Genomic DNA, 14,217 nt, shown 5'->3' on the forward strand with positions numbered 1-14,217 from the left:
CCCTGATTTAATTAACTGCCTAGACTCTGACAGAGGATCTGAAAGGCTCTTCTGAGTGTAAAAGACATCTGTTTGACTATTACATGCTTTTCTGTTTTCCCAAATCTAGCTAGATTCTGGAAAGCTGATAGGACCGGAGAAGTAACAACTAGATAAAGGGACAATTTTAAAGCACATTTATCTTCTGTTCACTTTTCTTTTTTAAAAAAAATTATTGAATTTGTTGATTAACAAAGTTATATAGGTTTCGAGTGTATAATTCTGTACGTCATCTGTATATTGTCTTATGTGTTCATCCAAAGTCAAGTCTCCTTCCGTCCCATTTACCCCTCTACTCTCTTCTACACCCCCCCCCCCCCACGTTTCATGCTGGTCATCACCATACTGTTGTCTGTGTCTAGGACTTTTTGTTGCTTAATCCCTTCACTTTTTACTCAGCCCCCTGACAAGCCTGTCAGTCTGTTTTCTTTATCTATGAGTATATTTTGTTTGTTTATTTTGTTCATTAGATTCCACATATAAGTGAAATTATTGTATATGGTATTTGTCTTTCTGTGACTGGTTTGTTTCACTTAGTAGAATACTGTTCAGGCCCATATATGCTATCCCAGAAAGTAAAATTTCCTGCTTTTTTACATCCGAGGAGTATTCCATTATGCAAACAAACCACAGCTTTTTTATCCTCTCATTTGCTGATGGGCACTCGGGCTGCTTCCAAATCTTAGCTATAATAAATAACACTGAATGAACACAGGGGGTACATAGCTTCTCTCAAATCAGTGTTTCAGGTTGTTTTGGGTATATTCCCAGAAGTGGGATTGCTGGGTCATAAGGCAGTTCCATTTTTAACTTTTTGAGGAAACTCCATACTGTTTTCCACGGTGGCTGCACCAGTCTGCATGCCCACCAGCAGCGCAGGAGGGTTCCCTATTCTCCACACGCTCACCAACACTGCTTGTTGATTTGATAATAGACATTGTTTCAGGTGTGAAGTGATATCTTATTGTGGTTTTAATATGCATTTTTCTGATGATTCAGGACATCAAGCATTTACTCATATGTCTATTGGCCATCCATATGTCCTCTTTAGAAAAGTGTCTATTCAGGTCCTTTGCCCATTTTTTAGTGTTGAGTTGTATCATTTCTTCATAAATTGGGATATTAACCCCTTATCAATTTCATCTTTGGTGAATATGTTCTTCCATTCAGTGTCTTTTCATTCTGCTGATGGTTTCCTTTGCTGTGCAAAAACTTTTAGTTTGACATAGTCCCATTTTTTTATTATTTCTTTTGTTCCCCTTGCCTGAAGAGATATATCAGAAAAAATTATTGCCACGAGATGAGATTTTACTGCCTATGTTTTCTTCTAGGAATTTTATGGTTTCAAGTCTTACATTTAAGTCTTTAATCCATTTTTGGTTTATTCTTGTACATTATAAGAAAGTGGTCTAGTTTCATTGTTTTGTACACACCTGTCCAATTTTCCCAACACCATTTATTGAATAGACTGTCTTTACCCTATTGTATCTTCTTGCCTACTTCACCAAATAGTAATTGATTATAAAGATATGGGTTTATTTCTGGGCTCTCTATTCTGTCCCATTGTTCTATATGCCTGTTTTTATGCCAATACCATGCTATTTGGATTACTATGACCTTGTAGTATAGTTTGTTATCAGGTAGCATGAGTCCTCCAACTTTGTTCTTCTTTTTCAAGATTGCTGTGATTATTCAGGGTCTTTTGTGGTTCTATAAATTTTTGGAATAATTGCTCTAGTTTTATGAAATACACTATAGGTATCTTGATAAAAATTGCTTTGAATCTATAGATTGCTTTGGGCAGTGTGGACATTTGAATAATGTTAACTCTTCTTATCCATGAACAGGGTAAATGCTCCCATTTACTTGTATCTTCTTCAATTTCTTTAAGTGCGTCTTATAATTTTCCCAAGTACAGGTGTTTTACATCATTGGTTAAATTTATTCCTAGGGTGTTTTTCTTCTAATGCAATTATAAATGGAATTGTTTTCTTAGTTTCCCTTTCTGATAATTCATTATTGGTATATAAAAATGCAACCAATTTCTGGATACTTATTTTGTATCCTGATACTTTACCAAGTTCATTTATCAGTTCTAGTAGTTTTTGATCGAACTTTAGGGTTCTCTATATAGAGTATCATGTCATATGCAAATAGTGACAGTTTGTTGTTGTTTTTTAAGTGAGATGAGGGGAGGCAGAGAGACAGAGTTCTGTATGTGCCCCAACCAACCGGGATCCACCTGGCAAGTTCCCTACTGGGTGATGCTCTGCCTATCTGGGGCCATTGCTTGGCAACTGAGCCATTTTAGCACCTGAAGCGATGCCATGAGCCATCCTCAGCACCCAGGGCCAATTTGTTCGAACAATTTTGAGCCATGGCTGCAGGAGGGGAAGAGAGAAAGGGGGGGGGGTGGAGAAGCAGATGGTCACTTCTTCTGTGTGCCCTGACCAGGAATCAAACCTGGGACATCTACATGCTGGGCTGACACAAATAGTGACAGTTTTACTTTTTCCATTCCAATTTGGATGCCTTTTATTTCTTTTTCTTGTCTGATTGCTATGGCTAGAACTTCCAGTACTACATTGAATAAAAGTGTTGAAAGCAGACATCCCTGTTTTGTTCCTGATCTAAGAGAAACAATTGCAGTTCTTATCTACTGAGTATGATGTTAGCTATGATTTTGCCATAGATGGCCTCTCCTTTCACTTTTCTTAAACAATAAGGAAAATCAGGGCAGCTCTGGGGCTAGTGAAGTCAAGGACTCAGTGATGTCATCAAGGCCAAAGATTTTCATATTTTCACTTGGCTTACTCAACAGTTTGCTTTGGTCTTCAGGCTTATCCCTTGAGGTGGTACCCAAATGACTATTCTGAGCATAACTCTCACACAACAGAGATCATAGACTAGGAGATTGGAAGAGGGCATGTCCCTTCCTCACATCCCTTTTTAAGTCCCTTTGAGAGTGAAGAAAACACTCCCAGAAGCTTAATACCAGCCACTCTCTTAGGTCTCTTTGCACAAAATTAATATATACATACCCTTTTCTAAACCACACATGACCAAGGGGGGTGGACTTATCATGATTCTGTCTAACCCTGAGTCACCCTTGGTGGGGTGGGGGAACCAGATACTCCTGAAACACATGGTACTTGGAGAAAAATAGGGCTTCTGTCAGGAAGAAGAAGGGAAAATGGTGAATGGCATGGGCAGGTGGGTAATCAACAGTGAGCAGTCTACTAAGTAGGCATTGAAGAAAGAGGAGAAAAAATTGATCCCGTTGCCTAAGTGTCTGACCAACCCAACCTTTGTGGATGCCAATCCCTTTCCTTCAAAGCTCTTCTTTATCTCAGTCCTGTTCCTCTTTACGTTTAAGATGCACTTGGGGGGATTTCTTTTTCTTTTTCTAAGGTCATTTTATTTTTTGCAGTAAGACCTAAAAGTTTTTTTTAAAGTTTTTATTAAAGCATAGTTGGCATATAATATTGTATTAGTTTGAGGTGTACAACATGGTGATTTGGCATTTATATATGTTATGGTGTGATCAGCATAGTAAGTCTATTAATCATCTGTTGCCATGTGAAATTATTACAATTTTGTTGACTATGTGCCCTGTATTTTATATGACATCACCCTGGTTTATTTATTTTATAACTGGAAATTGTACCTCTTCTTCCTCCTTCACCTTTTCCACTTATTTCCCCACTCCCCTACTATGGCAACCAAAAGTTTGTTCTCTGCATCTGACTCTGTTTCTGTCTTGTGTGTTTTTTGGTCCATTTATTTTGTTCATTAGAGTCCACATATAAGTGAAATCATATGGTATTTGTCTTTCTCTGTCTGGCTTATTTCAATTAGCTTAACATTCTCTAGCTCCATCCATGTTGTTGCAAATGGCAAGACTATATCACTGAGGAATGTTTTATTGAATATATATACTGCATCTTTATCTATTCATCTATTGATGGATACCTAAGTTGCTTCCATATCTTGGCTATTTTAAATAATTCTGCAATGAATATAGGGGTGTAATATCTATTGAAATTGGTGTTTTTGTTTTCTTCACATTACCCAAAACTGAAATTTATAGGTTATAAGGACTGCTTATTAAGTGGACAGAAGTTGTTTTATAATCTGGCAATGCAACTCTTACTCACTTTAAAAATTTTAATTTATATTTTTCTTAGGCATTGTCCATTTTCTTTTCTAGATTAGCTTTAGAATTAGTTTCTCAAGGTCCATAAGGAAATCCCATTTGGGGATTTGTACTGAGATTAAATTGAACTTGAAGACTCATTTGGAGAAAATTGGCATTTTTGAACATGGCATATCTATCTACTTATCCAGGGTTATTTTTTATTCTATTTTTAAATTTTTTTAATTTATTTTTTCTTCTTTTTCCAAGTGAGAGGAGGGGAGGTAGAGAGACAGACTCCTGCCTGCACCCTGACCAGGATCCACATGGTGACCTTGCTCTGGGGCAGATGCTCTGCCCATCTGGGGCCATGCTTGCAACTGAACTATTTAGCACCTGAGGTGGAAGCTCCAGAGCCGTCCTCAGTGCCTGGGACCGATGCACTTGAACCAATCAAGCCATGGCTGCAGGAGGGAAAGAGAGAGAGAGAATGGAAAGGAAAGGTGTAGAGAAGCAATGGTTGCTTCTCCTCAGTGCCCTGACCAGGAATCACACCCAGGACATCCACATGCTGGGTCAACACTCTACCACTGAGCCAACCGGCCAGGGCTATTTTTTAATACAAATTTGTGATTTCCTTATTAACAGTCTACACTTATTTTTTTAATTTTATACAAACAGGGAAGCAGAACTTAGAGAAGGGAGAGAAAGAGAAGGGGAAAATAGGGAAGGATGGGAGGAGAGGAAGGGAGGGAGAGAAGAAGGGAAGGGAGAGAAGAGAGAGAGAGAGAGACCTACAAACATTGTTGGATTATAAGGATCTAGTGCAGCCTGAAGTTAGACAAATCTTACATCAAGAATTCACATTTTTGCCTGACCAGGTGGTGGCGCAGTGGATAGAGTGTCAGACTGGGATGCGGAGGACCCAGGTTCGAGACCCTGAGGTCACCAGCTTGAGCGCGAGCTCATCTGGTTTGAGCAAGGCTCACCAGCTTGAGCCCAAGGTCGCTGGCTCGAGCAAGGGGTCACTCGGTCTGCTGAAGGCCCACGGTCAAGGCACATATGAGAAAGCAATCAATGAACAACTAAGGTGTCGCAACGAAAAACTGATGATTGATGCTTCTCATCTCTCTCCATTCCTGTCTGTCCCTATCTATCCCTGTCTCTGACTCTGTCTCTGTAAAAAAAAAAAAAAAAAAAAGAATTCACATTTCTTCTTAAGCTGGTTTGAACTCCATTTCTGCTATTTGCACTAGAAAGCATTCTGACCGTGAAATCAAAAGAATCATAGAACAGGAAGAAAGATGACAAACATCAAGGAATGCTTACTGTGTACAACAGGCATGCTACGTCTGCTTCTCAGACTTGCTAGGCCATTAGGTCCCCCGGCAGCCATTCTACACTAATTCTGCTCTAATCCTCTGCACAGTTCCTAAAGGGTTTCTTAAATATTGACTATAGACAGTTTCTTAGAACCTTGTCTCCATTCTCCCCCAAACTATCTGTGAGTTTGACTCCTCCTATGCAGAGATTAAGAGGACACTTGGTAGATCTGAAAGGCAGTATTACATATTTTATAAATGGCTGGTATATTATCTAGGCCAGGGGTCCCCAAACTACGGCTCGCGGGCCGCATGCGGCCCCCTGAGGCCATTTATCCGGCCCCCGCCGCACTTCTGGAAGGGACACCTCTATCATTGGTGGTCAGTGAGAGTACTGTATGTGGTGGTGCCACAAAGCGCGGCGTCGCTCACGTACAGTACTACTTCCGGTGATGCGGGACACATGCGTCAGGGCTCCAGAAGCGCGTCATATCACTTGTTACGGCTAGCAGTGACAAATATGGAACCGGACATTGACCATCTCATTAGCCAAAAGCAGGCCCATAGTTCCCATTGAAATGCTGGTCAGTTTGTTGATTTAAATTTACTTGTTCTTTATTTTAAATATTGTATTTGTTCCCGTTTTGTTTTTTTATTTTAAAATAAGATATGTGCAGTGTGCATAGGGATTTGTTCATAGTTCTTTTAATAGTCTGGCCCTCCAATGGTCTGAGGGAGAGTGAACTGGCCCCCTGTGTAAAAAGTTTGGGGACCCCTGATGTAGGCTGCTGCATTTGGAAATAGTGCAATGAACTTCGGAAGGTGCCATTCACACAGATGACAGTGTGAAATGGCAGCCCCTGGACTTGTGTCACATGGACCCTTAGGTGTTATTACAGTGCAAGATTCCCTTTAGATTTCTTTATAGAGGTCTTGAATTAATTAATTAAAAGTCTTGTATGGAACAAAGTATTAGTAATTGCCTCTATTCAAAAACTTGTAATATCTTGAAAAAGTTTTTCTTCCTGAGAACTATCAAAAGAAAATTTTTTTTTCCTGATTATTTTTTTGTTATTGTTGTAACAGGAGTGTTTTAGACTTCTATATTCATTCAACAAACATTTACTGAGTGACCATTGTGTAGCTGGTATTGCTCTAAGTGCCAGAGACAGAGAGTCACCAGAAGAAGTCCTTACATTCTGGTGGACAGGTGAACAGTAAATATACCAACAAGTACAAGATATAACATAATGTCAGGTGCTGCTAAGTGCTGTAAAGGTAAGTTGAGCATTATTCAGTAGAGAGACACCATTTACAAAACGGGAAGTAAGAACTCCAAATGCAGGGGTTTGCTTAAGATAAGCCGATGAAGTTCCCACCCTCCACTCTCTTTCAGTCCCCGTCCCCACCCAGTTAGACAGCTTTGAGTTTTTAACTGGGTTTCCCCTTTTCTTTTAAACTTAAGGGGTTTTTCCCCCTTAGCTTCATCCTCCCCTAAAAACCACCTCAACAACAAATGCTGACATTTCACACGAGCCTCTGACTATCTGATCTATGTGGAAGGACAGGAACATGTCCAGACGAGGAGCTGAGGGGAAGGAAGAGTCAGGATGCCCCGATTTTCAAGACTGTTCGATATTTAGAACCCCAGTGTGCATCTGAATACTCCTCTCTCCTCTCCACTGCCTCCACGCAGAATACTCTTTCGAGTGGACATCCAGCCACTCACAGTGATGTAGCTGTTCTATATTCAAAATTAACCCAGAAGTATGTTGTCTATGAAAAATTTATATACAAGATTTCCTCACAGCTCCCAACTGAGAGACACATCCTCAACTGAGCACCTGCCCTGCCCCAGGGCTACCTGGGAAAAGTGGGGGGGGGGGGCTGAAGTGGGAGCTGAGGGCGGGGTGCTTTCTTAACTGCATGTTGGTCTAGTACATTTCCCCCCATTTCCAGGGGGCTCTGAGGGAGAGAAATAATGAGAATGAATCCTTCACTGATCATTCTCTACACACACACACACACACACACACACACACACACACACACACACACACAATCCATCCAACTCTCGGGAATGAATTTGCATGAGTGTTGCCCCGCCCAGCTGGGAAAGCTACGAGTTTGAACAGCTCCTGCTTGGGGACTGCAGGGCCTTTGTGTGGGGCGTTCCCGGTACTGAGCAGAGGCAACCTGAAACCGGTCTCACCAGTGTGGCCCGGGGGGGGGGGGGGGGGGGGGGGGGGGGGGGGGGGGACACACACAGAGGCAAACTTCTCAGAGGTTTCTTCAAGTGTGACAGATACAAACAGCTCTGTTTCCTTTAAGGAGTCACAGGAAAGTTCAGCCTAGTCAAGCGGCAGGGGTACGAGGCCACTGGGAAGCCATTAGACATGTGGCCATGTAAGTGTGATATACTGGGGGAAAAGCCATGACAGAGGTTGGTAAAAACGGCTGCAGGGAAGGCTTTCCACAGGAGGCGACATTTAAGTTGAGGTGAGAGGGAGAAGTTGCCAAAGGGATGGTTTCAGAAGCTGAACTTATGAAAAATGTCTTAAACATCATAAAACACCATTTAAGAAATCTTAAGTTGTAACAGTATAGAATATCTATTTGGAAAGAAAAATCATAGATATTTGAATATATCTCATAGAGATTAAGAAGAGACCTTTAACGGAAATTGTGATAGCATATTTCTGACCAATACTACAATATCTTGTTTAAGCTTTATAGCTGTAACTACCTGAATGAAAACAATATTATTCAGAAATTAAAAAACAAAACATCTAAAACAATGGCTTCTCTGCCTTGAAAACAAGGTATTTTGCACAAATATAGCTTGGCTTATGTGTAAAGATTTCAGGCATTCAAACACTGCTAAATTCTCTCATTTATTCACAAGCTTATTCACAGTTATCAGGAAACAGGGACTCTAGGAATAAATATGATTCAAAAGACATGCTTAATAATTAAAAGTTGATTGCCTTGTCACCACTCGACCCAGCAATTCCATTCCTAGGTATATACTTAAATAAATACATCCATATAGAAAAATTTGTATACAAGTGTTCAAAGCAGTATTATTCACAGTAACCAAAATGTACAAAGAACCCAAATGCCCATCAGCTGATGAATGAATAAATAAAAGATGGCATCTCCATACAACAGTATGTTATTTGGCAATAAAAAGGAAAGACGGGCTGATACATGCTACGAAATCGATGAACCTTAAGAATATTGTAATACATGAAAGTAGCCAGTCACACAAAAAACAACAACACATATTATATGATCACATATGTGAAAAGTCCGGAAAAGACAAATTTGTAGAAACAGAAGGTAGATTAGTAGTTTCCTAGCGCTGGGAGGTGGCGATGAGGAGTGACTGCTAATGACTAGGGGGTTTCTTTTTGGGATGATGAAAATGTCCTCAACTTAGACTGTGGTGGTAGTGGCCCAACTTTGAATTTACCAAAACCGTTGAACTGTACCCTTTAATTGGGTAAATTTTATTGTATGTGAATCACCTCTCAATAAATATGTTTAAAATAAAGTTGACTGCACTAACTTTAATCTAAAAACTTAAATGTGTTGGACCTTAAGATTTAATTAAAATTGAGCAGAGTTCAAACTGGATTCCACTAGGGGCGTATGGGATCTGTAGAGGTTTGTGCATGAGAAGAAATGGCAGACTGAAAGAAATGGGGAGGAATTAGTACAAGACTTAATCCAGGCTTTGAGGAGTGAACTGATCGGGGTTGAACAACAAAAACCACCACTACATTAAATATGGGTTCAGGATTCCTAATCTAGAGAGCAGAAAATGACATACAACTACGCCTAAAATCAGCAACCCAGAATATGTAATAACAGCTCTGTGGAATTATGAAATACAAACAGCTCTCTGCAGAAACACAGCTGCTAGGAAACAAAGCAAAGTAATTTCACTGAACAGATTAGTTCCATATCCTTGTCCCATAGAATGAAGAATTCAGGTACCAGACAAAGGATGCAATTTCCAGTGACAATAGGTCAGGCCTAATGTTAATAAGGCACAAAATATACACAAGTTCTCTAGTGACCTCTAGTGGTTACAAGTAAAATTGCTTGGTTTATGATATGCGAGACTACACCACAAAGCAATTATGGATGGCTTTGGTCTATTCTTTTCCTATTTTGAAGGCTGTCAAGTTGGAGTAAATAAAAGCCTAGCCAGTGGCTACCATAAAAAATTCCCTTCCATGGTTTTTAAGCATTTACTGAAGAGCTATTTTTCTGTGGCTGGTTTTTGCAGCTTCTTTCAACACAATGAGGAAGGTATCTGTCTCCCTCCAGTGAGTCCATGACTTTCATAAGGGACAGTTGGCTGACAATCCACTATGTGCACATGGATGCAGGAGCAAGCTGACAACAGAGACGGTGAGCGAGTAGGTAGGAAAGGTGAAATGGCTGGTCCAAAGAGATGGGCAGGAAAAGATGCAGGGAAAAGTGAGAGACACTCATGCAAACCAAACTAAGTCAATCTGGTCTTGCACAACTCTCGATTACTTTTTGGTAGCTACCTAAGAAGTCCAGAGTCCCCCAACGTCACCACCAGGGAGTAGGGAAAACCACTAATACCAAATGATGCCACACTTACAGTTTTACTGAGCAAAACTTAGCAAAGATGCCCAAATCAGTTCACACAGACTCTTCGGCAGGCTGATGAACTTCTCTCTGTCCTTCGGGTGAAAGGTTCACTCAATTGAGAAAGGACAAGAAACAGTACAGGTTCCAGAAACAGGGTTTTATCATTACCTTCATTGGTGACCTCAGGCCACCAGAAATCCCAGACAGGCAAGGCCATTTATTGGGGGATGAAGCCTGGGGAACCGTCCTCTCCAGCACCTGCTACTAGCCTGGCTGCACTCTTCAGCCACGGCCAGGCACGCTGGAGGGCGCTCTCTAGGATATTCTGATCTGTCCCACATCTTCCTTCCTTCCTTCCTTCCTTCCTTCCTTCCTTCCTTCCTTCCTTCCCCCCTCTCTCCCTCCTTCCCTCCTTCCCTCCTTCCTTCCTTCCTTCCTTCCTTCTTTCCTCCTTCCTTCCTTCCTTCCTTCCTTCCTTCCTTCCTTCCTTCCTTCCTTCCTTCCTTTCTTTCTTCCTTCCCTCTTTTCCTTCCTTCCTTCCTTCCTTCCCTCCTTCCTTCCTTCCTTCCTTCCTTCCTTCCTTCCTTCCTTTCTTCCTTCCCTCTTTTCCTTCCTTCCTTCCTTCCTTCCTTCCTTCCTTCCTTCCTTCCTTCCTTCCTTCCTTCCTTCCTTCCTTTCTTCCTTCCTCCCTCCTTCCCTCCCTCCCTCCCTCCCCCCCTCCCTCCTTCCTTCCTTCCTTCCTTCCTTTCTTCCTTCCCTCTTTTCCTTCCTTCCTTCCTTTCTTCCTTCCCTCTTTTCCTTCCTTCCTTCCTTCCTTCCTTCCTTCCTTCCTTCCTTCCTTCCTTCCTTCCTTCCTTCCTTCCTTCCTTCCTCCCTTCCAAGTGTGTGTGAGGGAAAAAGAGAGAGAGGAAGAGAGAAAGATGAGAAGCATCAACTCATAGTTGTGCCACTTTATTTGTCCACTGATTGCTTCTCATACATGCCTTAACCTGGGGCAGGGGTTGGGGGCTCCAACCGGGCCTGTGACCCCTTGCTCAACTCAGTGACTTTGGACTTCAAACCAGCAACCTTTGGGCTCAAGCCAGTGACCATGGGATTATATCAATGAACCCATGTTCAAGCCGGCGAGCCTGTGCTCAAGCTGGATGAGCTCCAGCTGAAGCCAGCGACCCCAGGGTTTCAAACCTGGGACCTTAGCATCCCAGATTGAACCTCTATCCACTGTGCCATCACTGGTCAGGATGTCCCATATCTTTAATTTCATCAAAGAGCCTCCATTTTTAACATTCACCTGAAAAATTAATAAGCCACTAGTTGATCTGATAATAACTAATGTCTGATCTTTACTACATTAATTAGCAAATATCTGCTAATAACCTAGACTATGATCTTTCCAATACAGTGCTAGCTAATTGCCCTGAAGTACTAATTCCTAATCAGAATACTAGCTACCCCCAGTATTTCAATTAATACCTTCAAATATCATACCATCTCTGCTGGAGTATTTCAACATAAATTGTAGACATAAAAGGAAGGGAGAGTAAGAACAAGAACAAGGACCCATTGACAATCAGTGACCACTGCAGTAGAAGTCTTGCCCTTATTCCTAAATGTTGCTACTGTGGTTACTTTTCAGATATTTTTAGATCCATCCATTCATGTAACAAAGATTTATGGAGTGCCTACCTCTGTGCTAGAAATCTACTTGATATATCTTGTCTGTCTGAAAATTCCAAGGATTTAATATACTAAAAGAATGTTAAAAATTCACCAGCTGAAGCTATTTACAAGATTTTGCAAAAACTAAACATCCCACGGTGGTATGAAGATGTAAAGTCCCAGAATCTCTTTTTTACCCTCAAGGAAAAAGAAGCAGAAAAATCTGTTTATAAACCTTAAAATATCAATAGCTTTGTTTTGTTTTTTCCTAGAGAAATAAAGCTCTTAAGGTTATATAAACATTATACTATATTTTATTTTCTTTAAGAACCAATGATAATTACAGCAATAGTCTACATGTACCTTAATTGTGATTTAGTGCATCGTAAAAATATCGTGAATAAGAATTCTTGACGTTGCTTGTTAGTCCAGAGGTCAAACCAATGACTTATAAGAGCAACTCTTTCCTGAAAGAGCTATAGAGAGGGAAAATAACATTTTTCTGTATAGTTTCATATATTCTTAGTTGCTAAGCAAGCCTTAGGCAATATAACAACCTCACAGCTCATGTTTGCCCAACAGTTTACAGCTCACAAAGCACTTTCACATTACTCGTAGTAAGACGAGGTCTTTCCCTTCAGTTCAACCTGCTGTTATCCAGGGCTACAGACAGGCCCAGGCTTGTTGGGTGGGCTGGTGGGAAAGGCAGGTGGGAGATATAATTACAAGGGGCCCGAGGAGGCCTCTTTCAAAACAAAGAGGTAAAGAATCCTGGCTCTTATTTCTACCTTAGCTAAGTGGCCTGGGGAAATGGATTCCAAATATTTCATCTTGAAAACACAAGAAGGCTACCCTTGTTGAATTGCGAAAACAAGGCTGTTTGTAGCAGGTATGATTTTACTAACGCACAGTCCTAGATCCTCACGGCACCAACCAAAATGAAAGTTAGCAAATATCGCTAAGATGCTATTGTTAGATGTGTCTCTAGGAGAGACATACACCAAGAACCAGCATCCCCCCAAACCTGGGTTTCAGTCCAGCTTTGCTCAAATGACATGTACGAACTCACTGGCTTTTTCACTCAGTCGGGCCTCCGTCCCTGCCCGACTCCTTCCATCGTGAACGGGCCTGAACCACTCCTGGGCTCTGAGGGCCCAGCCAGCCTTCCCCATTAAGGTCTGACGGAGCCGGGGAAGGACTGCTTCCTGCACTACCTTTCAAAGGGGACATCCCCAGGCCATCGAACCACCCAGTTGGCACAGGAGGGAAGAGCGGATGAAAAATATACAGGCCCTGGCCGGTTGGTTCAGCGGTAGAGCGTCGGCCTGGTGTGCGGGGGACCCGGGTTCGATTCCCAGCCAGGGCACATAGGAGAAGCGCCCATTTGCTTCTCCACCCCCCACCCCCCCTTCCTCTCTGTCTCTCTCTTCCCCTCCCGCAGCCAACGCTCCATTGGAGCAAAGATGGCCCGGGCGCTGGGACTGGCTCCTTGGCCTCTGCCCCAGGCGCTAGAGTGGCTCTGGTTGGGGCGGAGCGATGCCCCGGAGGGGCAGAGCATCGCCCCCTGGTGGGCAGAGCGTTGCCCCCTGGTGGGCGTGCCGGGTGGATCCCGGTCGGACGCATGCAGGAGTCTGTCTGACTGTCTCTCCTCGTTTCCAGCTTCGGAAAAATACAAAAAAAAAAAAAAAAAAAAAAAGAAATATACAGAGAAATATACAGGGATGAGTTAAATGACCAGCCATCATTACCTAAACGCTAAGACATAAGTAAGGGTACAAAATAACAACAATAGTAATAACAGTAAGACAAATAAGACAAATAAATAATGCAATAATAAATAAATAATACAAGGATGAACGGTTTGCATGCTCACACCTGTACACCTACTTTTCCTAACCCCTATGCATTAACACCCTCCACACCACTAAAGGCACCTCGTCTCTTCTCCTCTTTCCTGCAGTAAACAGTGGTGTTCTGGGGGTTTCTGTTTTGTCCCTGGAGGTGCAGAGGAAAGGGGAAACATATCTGGATCTTCCCATAAGGTAGGTGTTGGGGACGGACGTAAGAAGAAATCGTCTTTGGTACAGACAGATGTAGGTTTGTTTTTGTTTACAGTGATTCAAAATCTAAATTCTTTCGGGGTATTATTTTTTAATATATGGCAACATTAGACCCAATATGTCATATCATAGTAAAATTAACCTTTCACATTAAACTTTGTTATTTTAGAGTATGTTACTCACCTGTCTGTTTAATGACTTGTTGCTAAATGGTGTCCAAGCACTGAATCTTGTGTGGAAGCTCTCCATTTCCAGGGTTTTCCTGGAAGAATCCCCAGCTGACATCTCAGCAAATGATTTTTTTTCCAGTCCTAGAAGCTATAGGTTCATTTCAATAGATGTTTAGTTAAGATGACCTAGAAACACCCAA

The 14,217-nt window shown here is 41.7% G+C and overlaps 1 protein-coding gene across 4 annotated transcripts in view; it reads right to left on the reverse strand.

Moving 5' to 3' along the window:
• Nucleotides 1-14,217, reverse strand: part of ECT2L (epithelial cell transforming 2 like) — an 82,618-nt gene that overhangs the window by 57,321 nt on the left and 11,080 nt on the right. For 3 of the 4 annotated variants that reach the window (XM_066371749.1, XM_066371748.1, XM_066371747.1), the window contains exons 4-5: nucleotides 14,031-14,165; nucleotides 12,151-12,263 (exon numbers count right to left, since the gene is read on the reverse strand). In XM_066371749.1, coding sequence (XP_066227846.1) covers nucleotides 12,151-12,263; nucleotides 14,031-14,132 — 215 coding nt within the window. In that variant the 5' untranslated portion in view covers nucleotides 14,133-14,165. Of the gene's footprint in view, nucleotides 1-12,150; nucleotides 12,264-14,030; nucleotides 14,166-14,217 lie in introns of those variants that run through there. The other variant, XM_066371750.1, reaches the window with a different exon arrangement.

This window comes from Saccopteryx leptura, chromosome 3 (assembly GCF_036850995.1).
Source record: "Saccopteryx leptura isolate mSacLep1 chromosome 3, mSacLep1_pri_phased_curated, whole genome shotgun sequence".
NCBI lineage: Eukaryota > Metazoa > Chordata > Mammalia > Chiroptera > Emballonuridae > Saccopteryx > Saccopteryx leptura.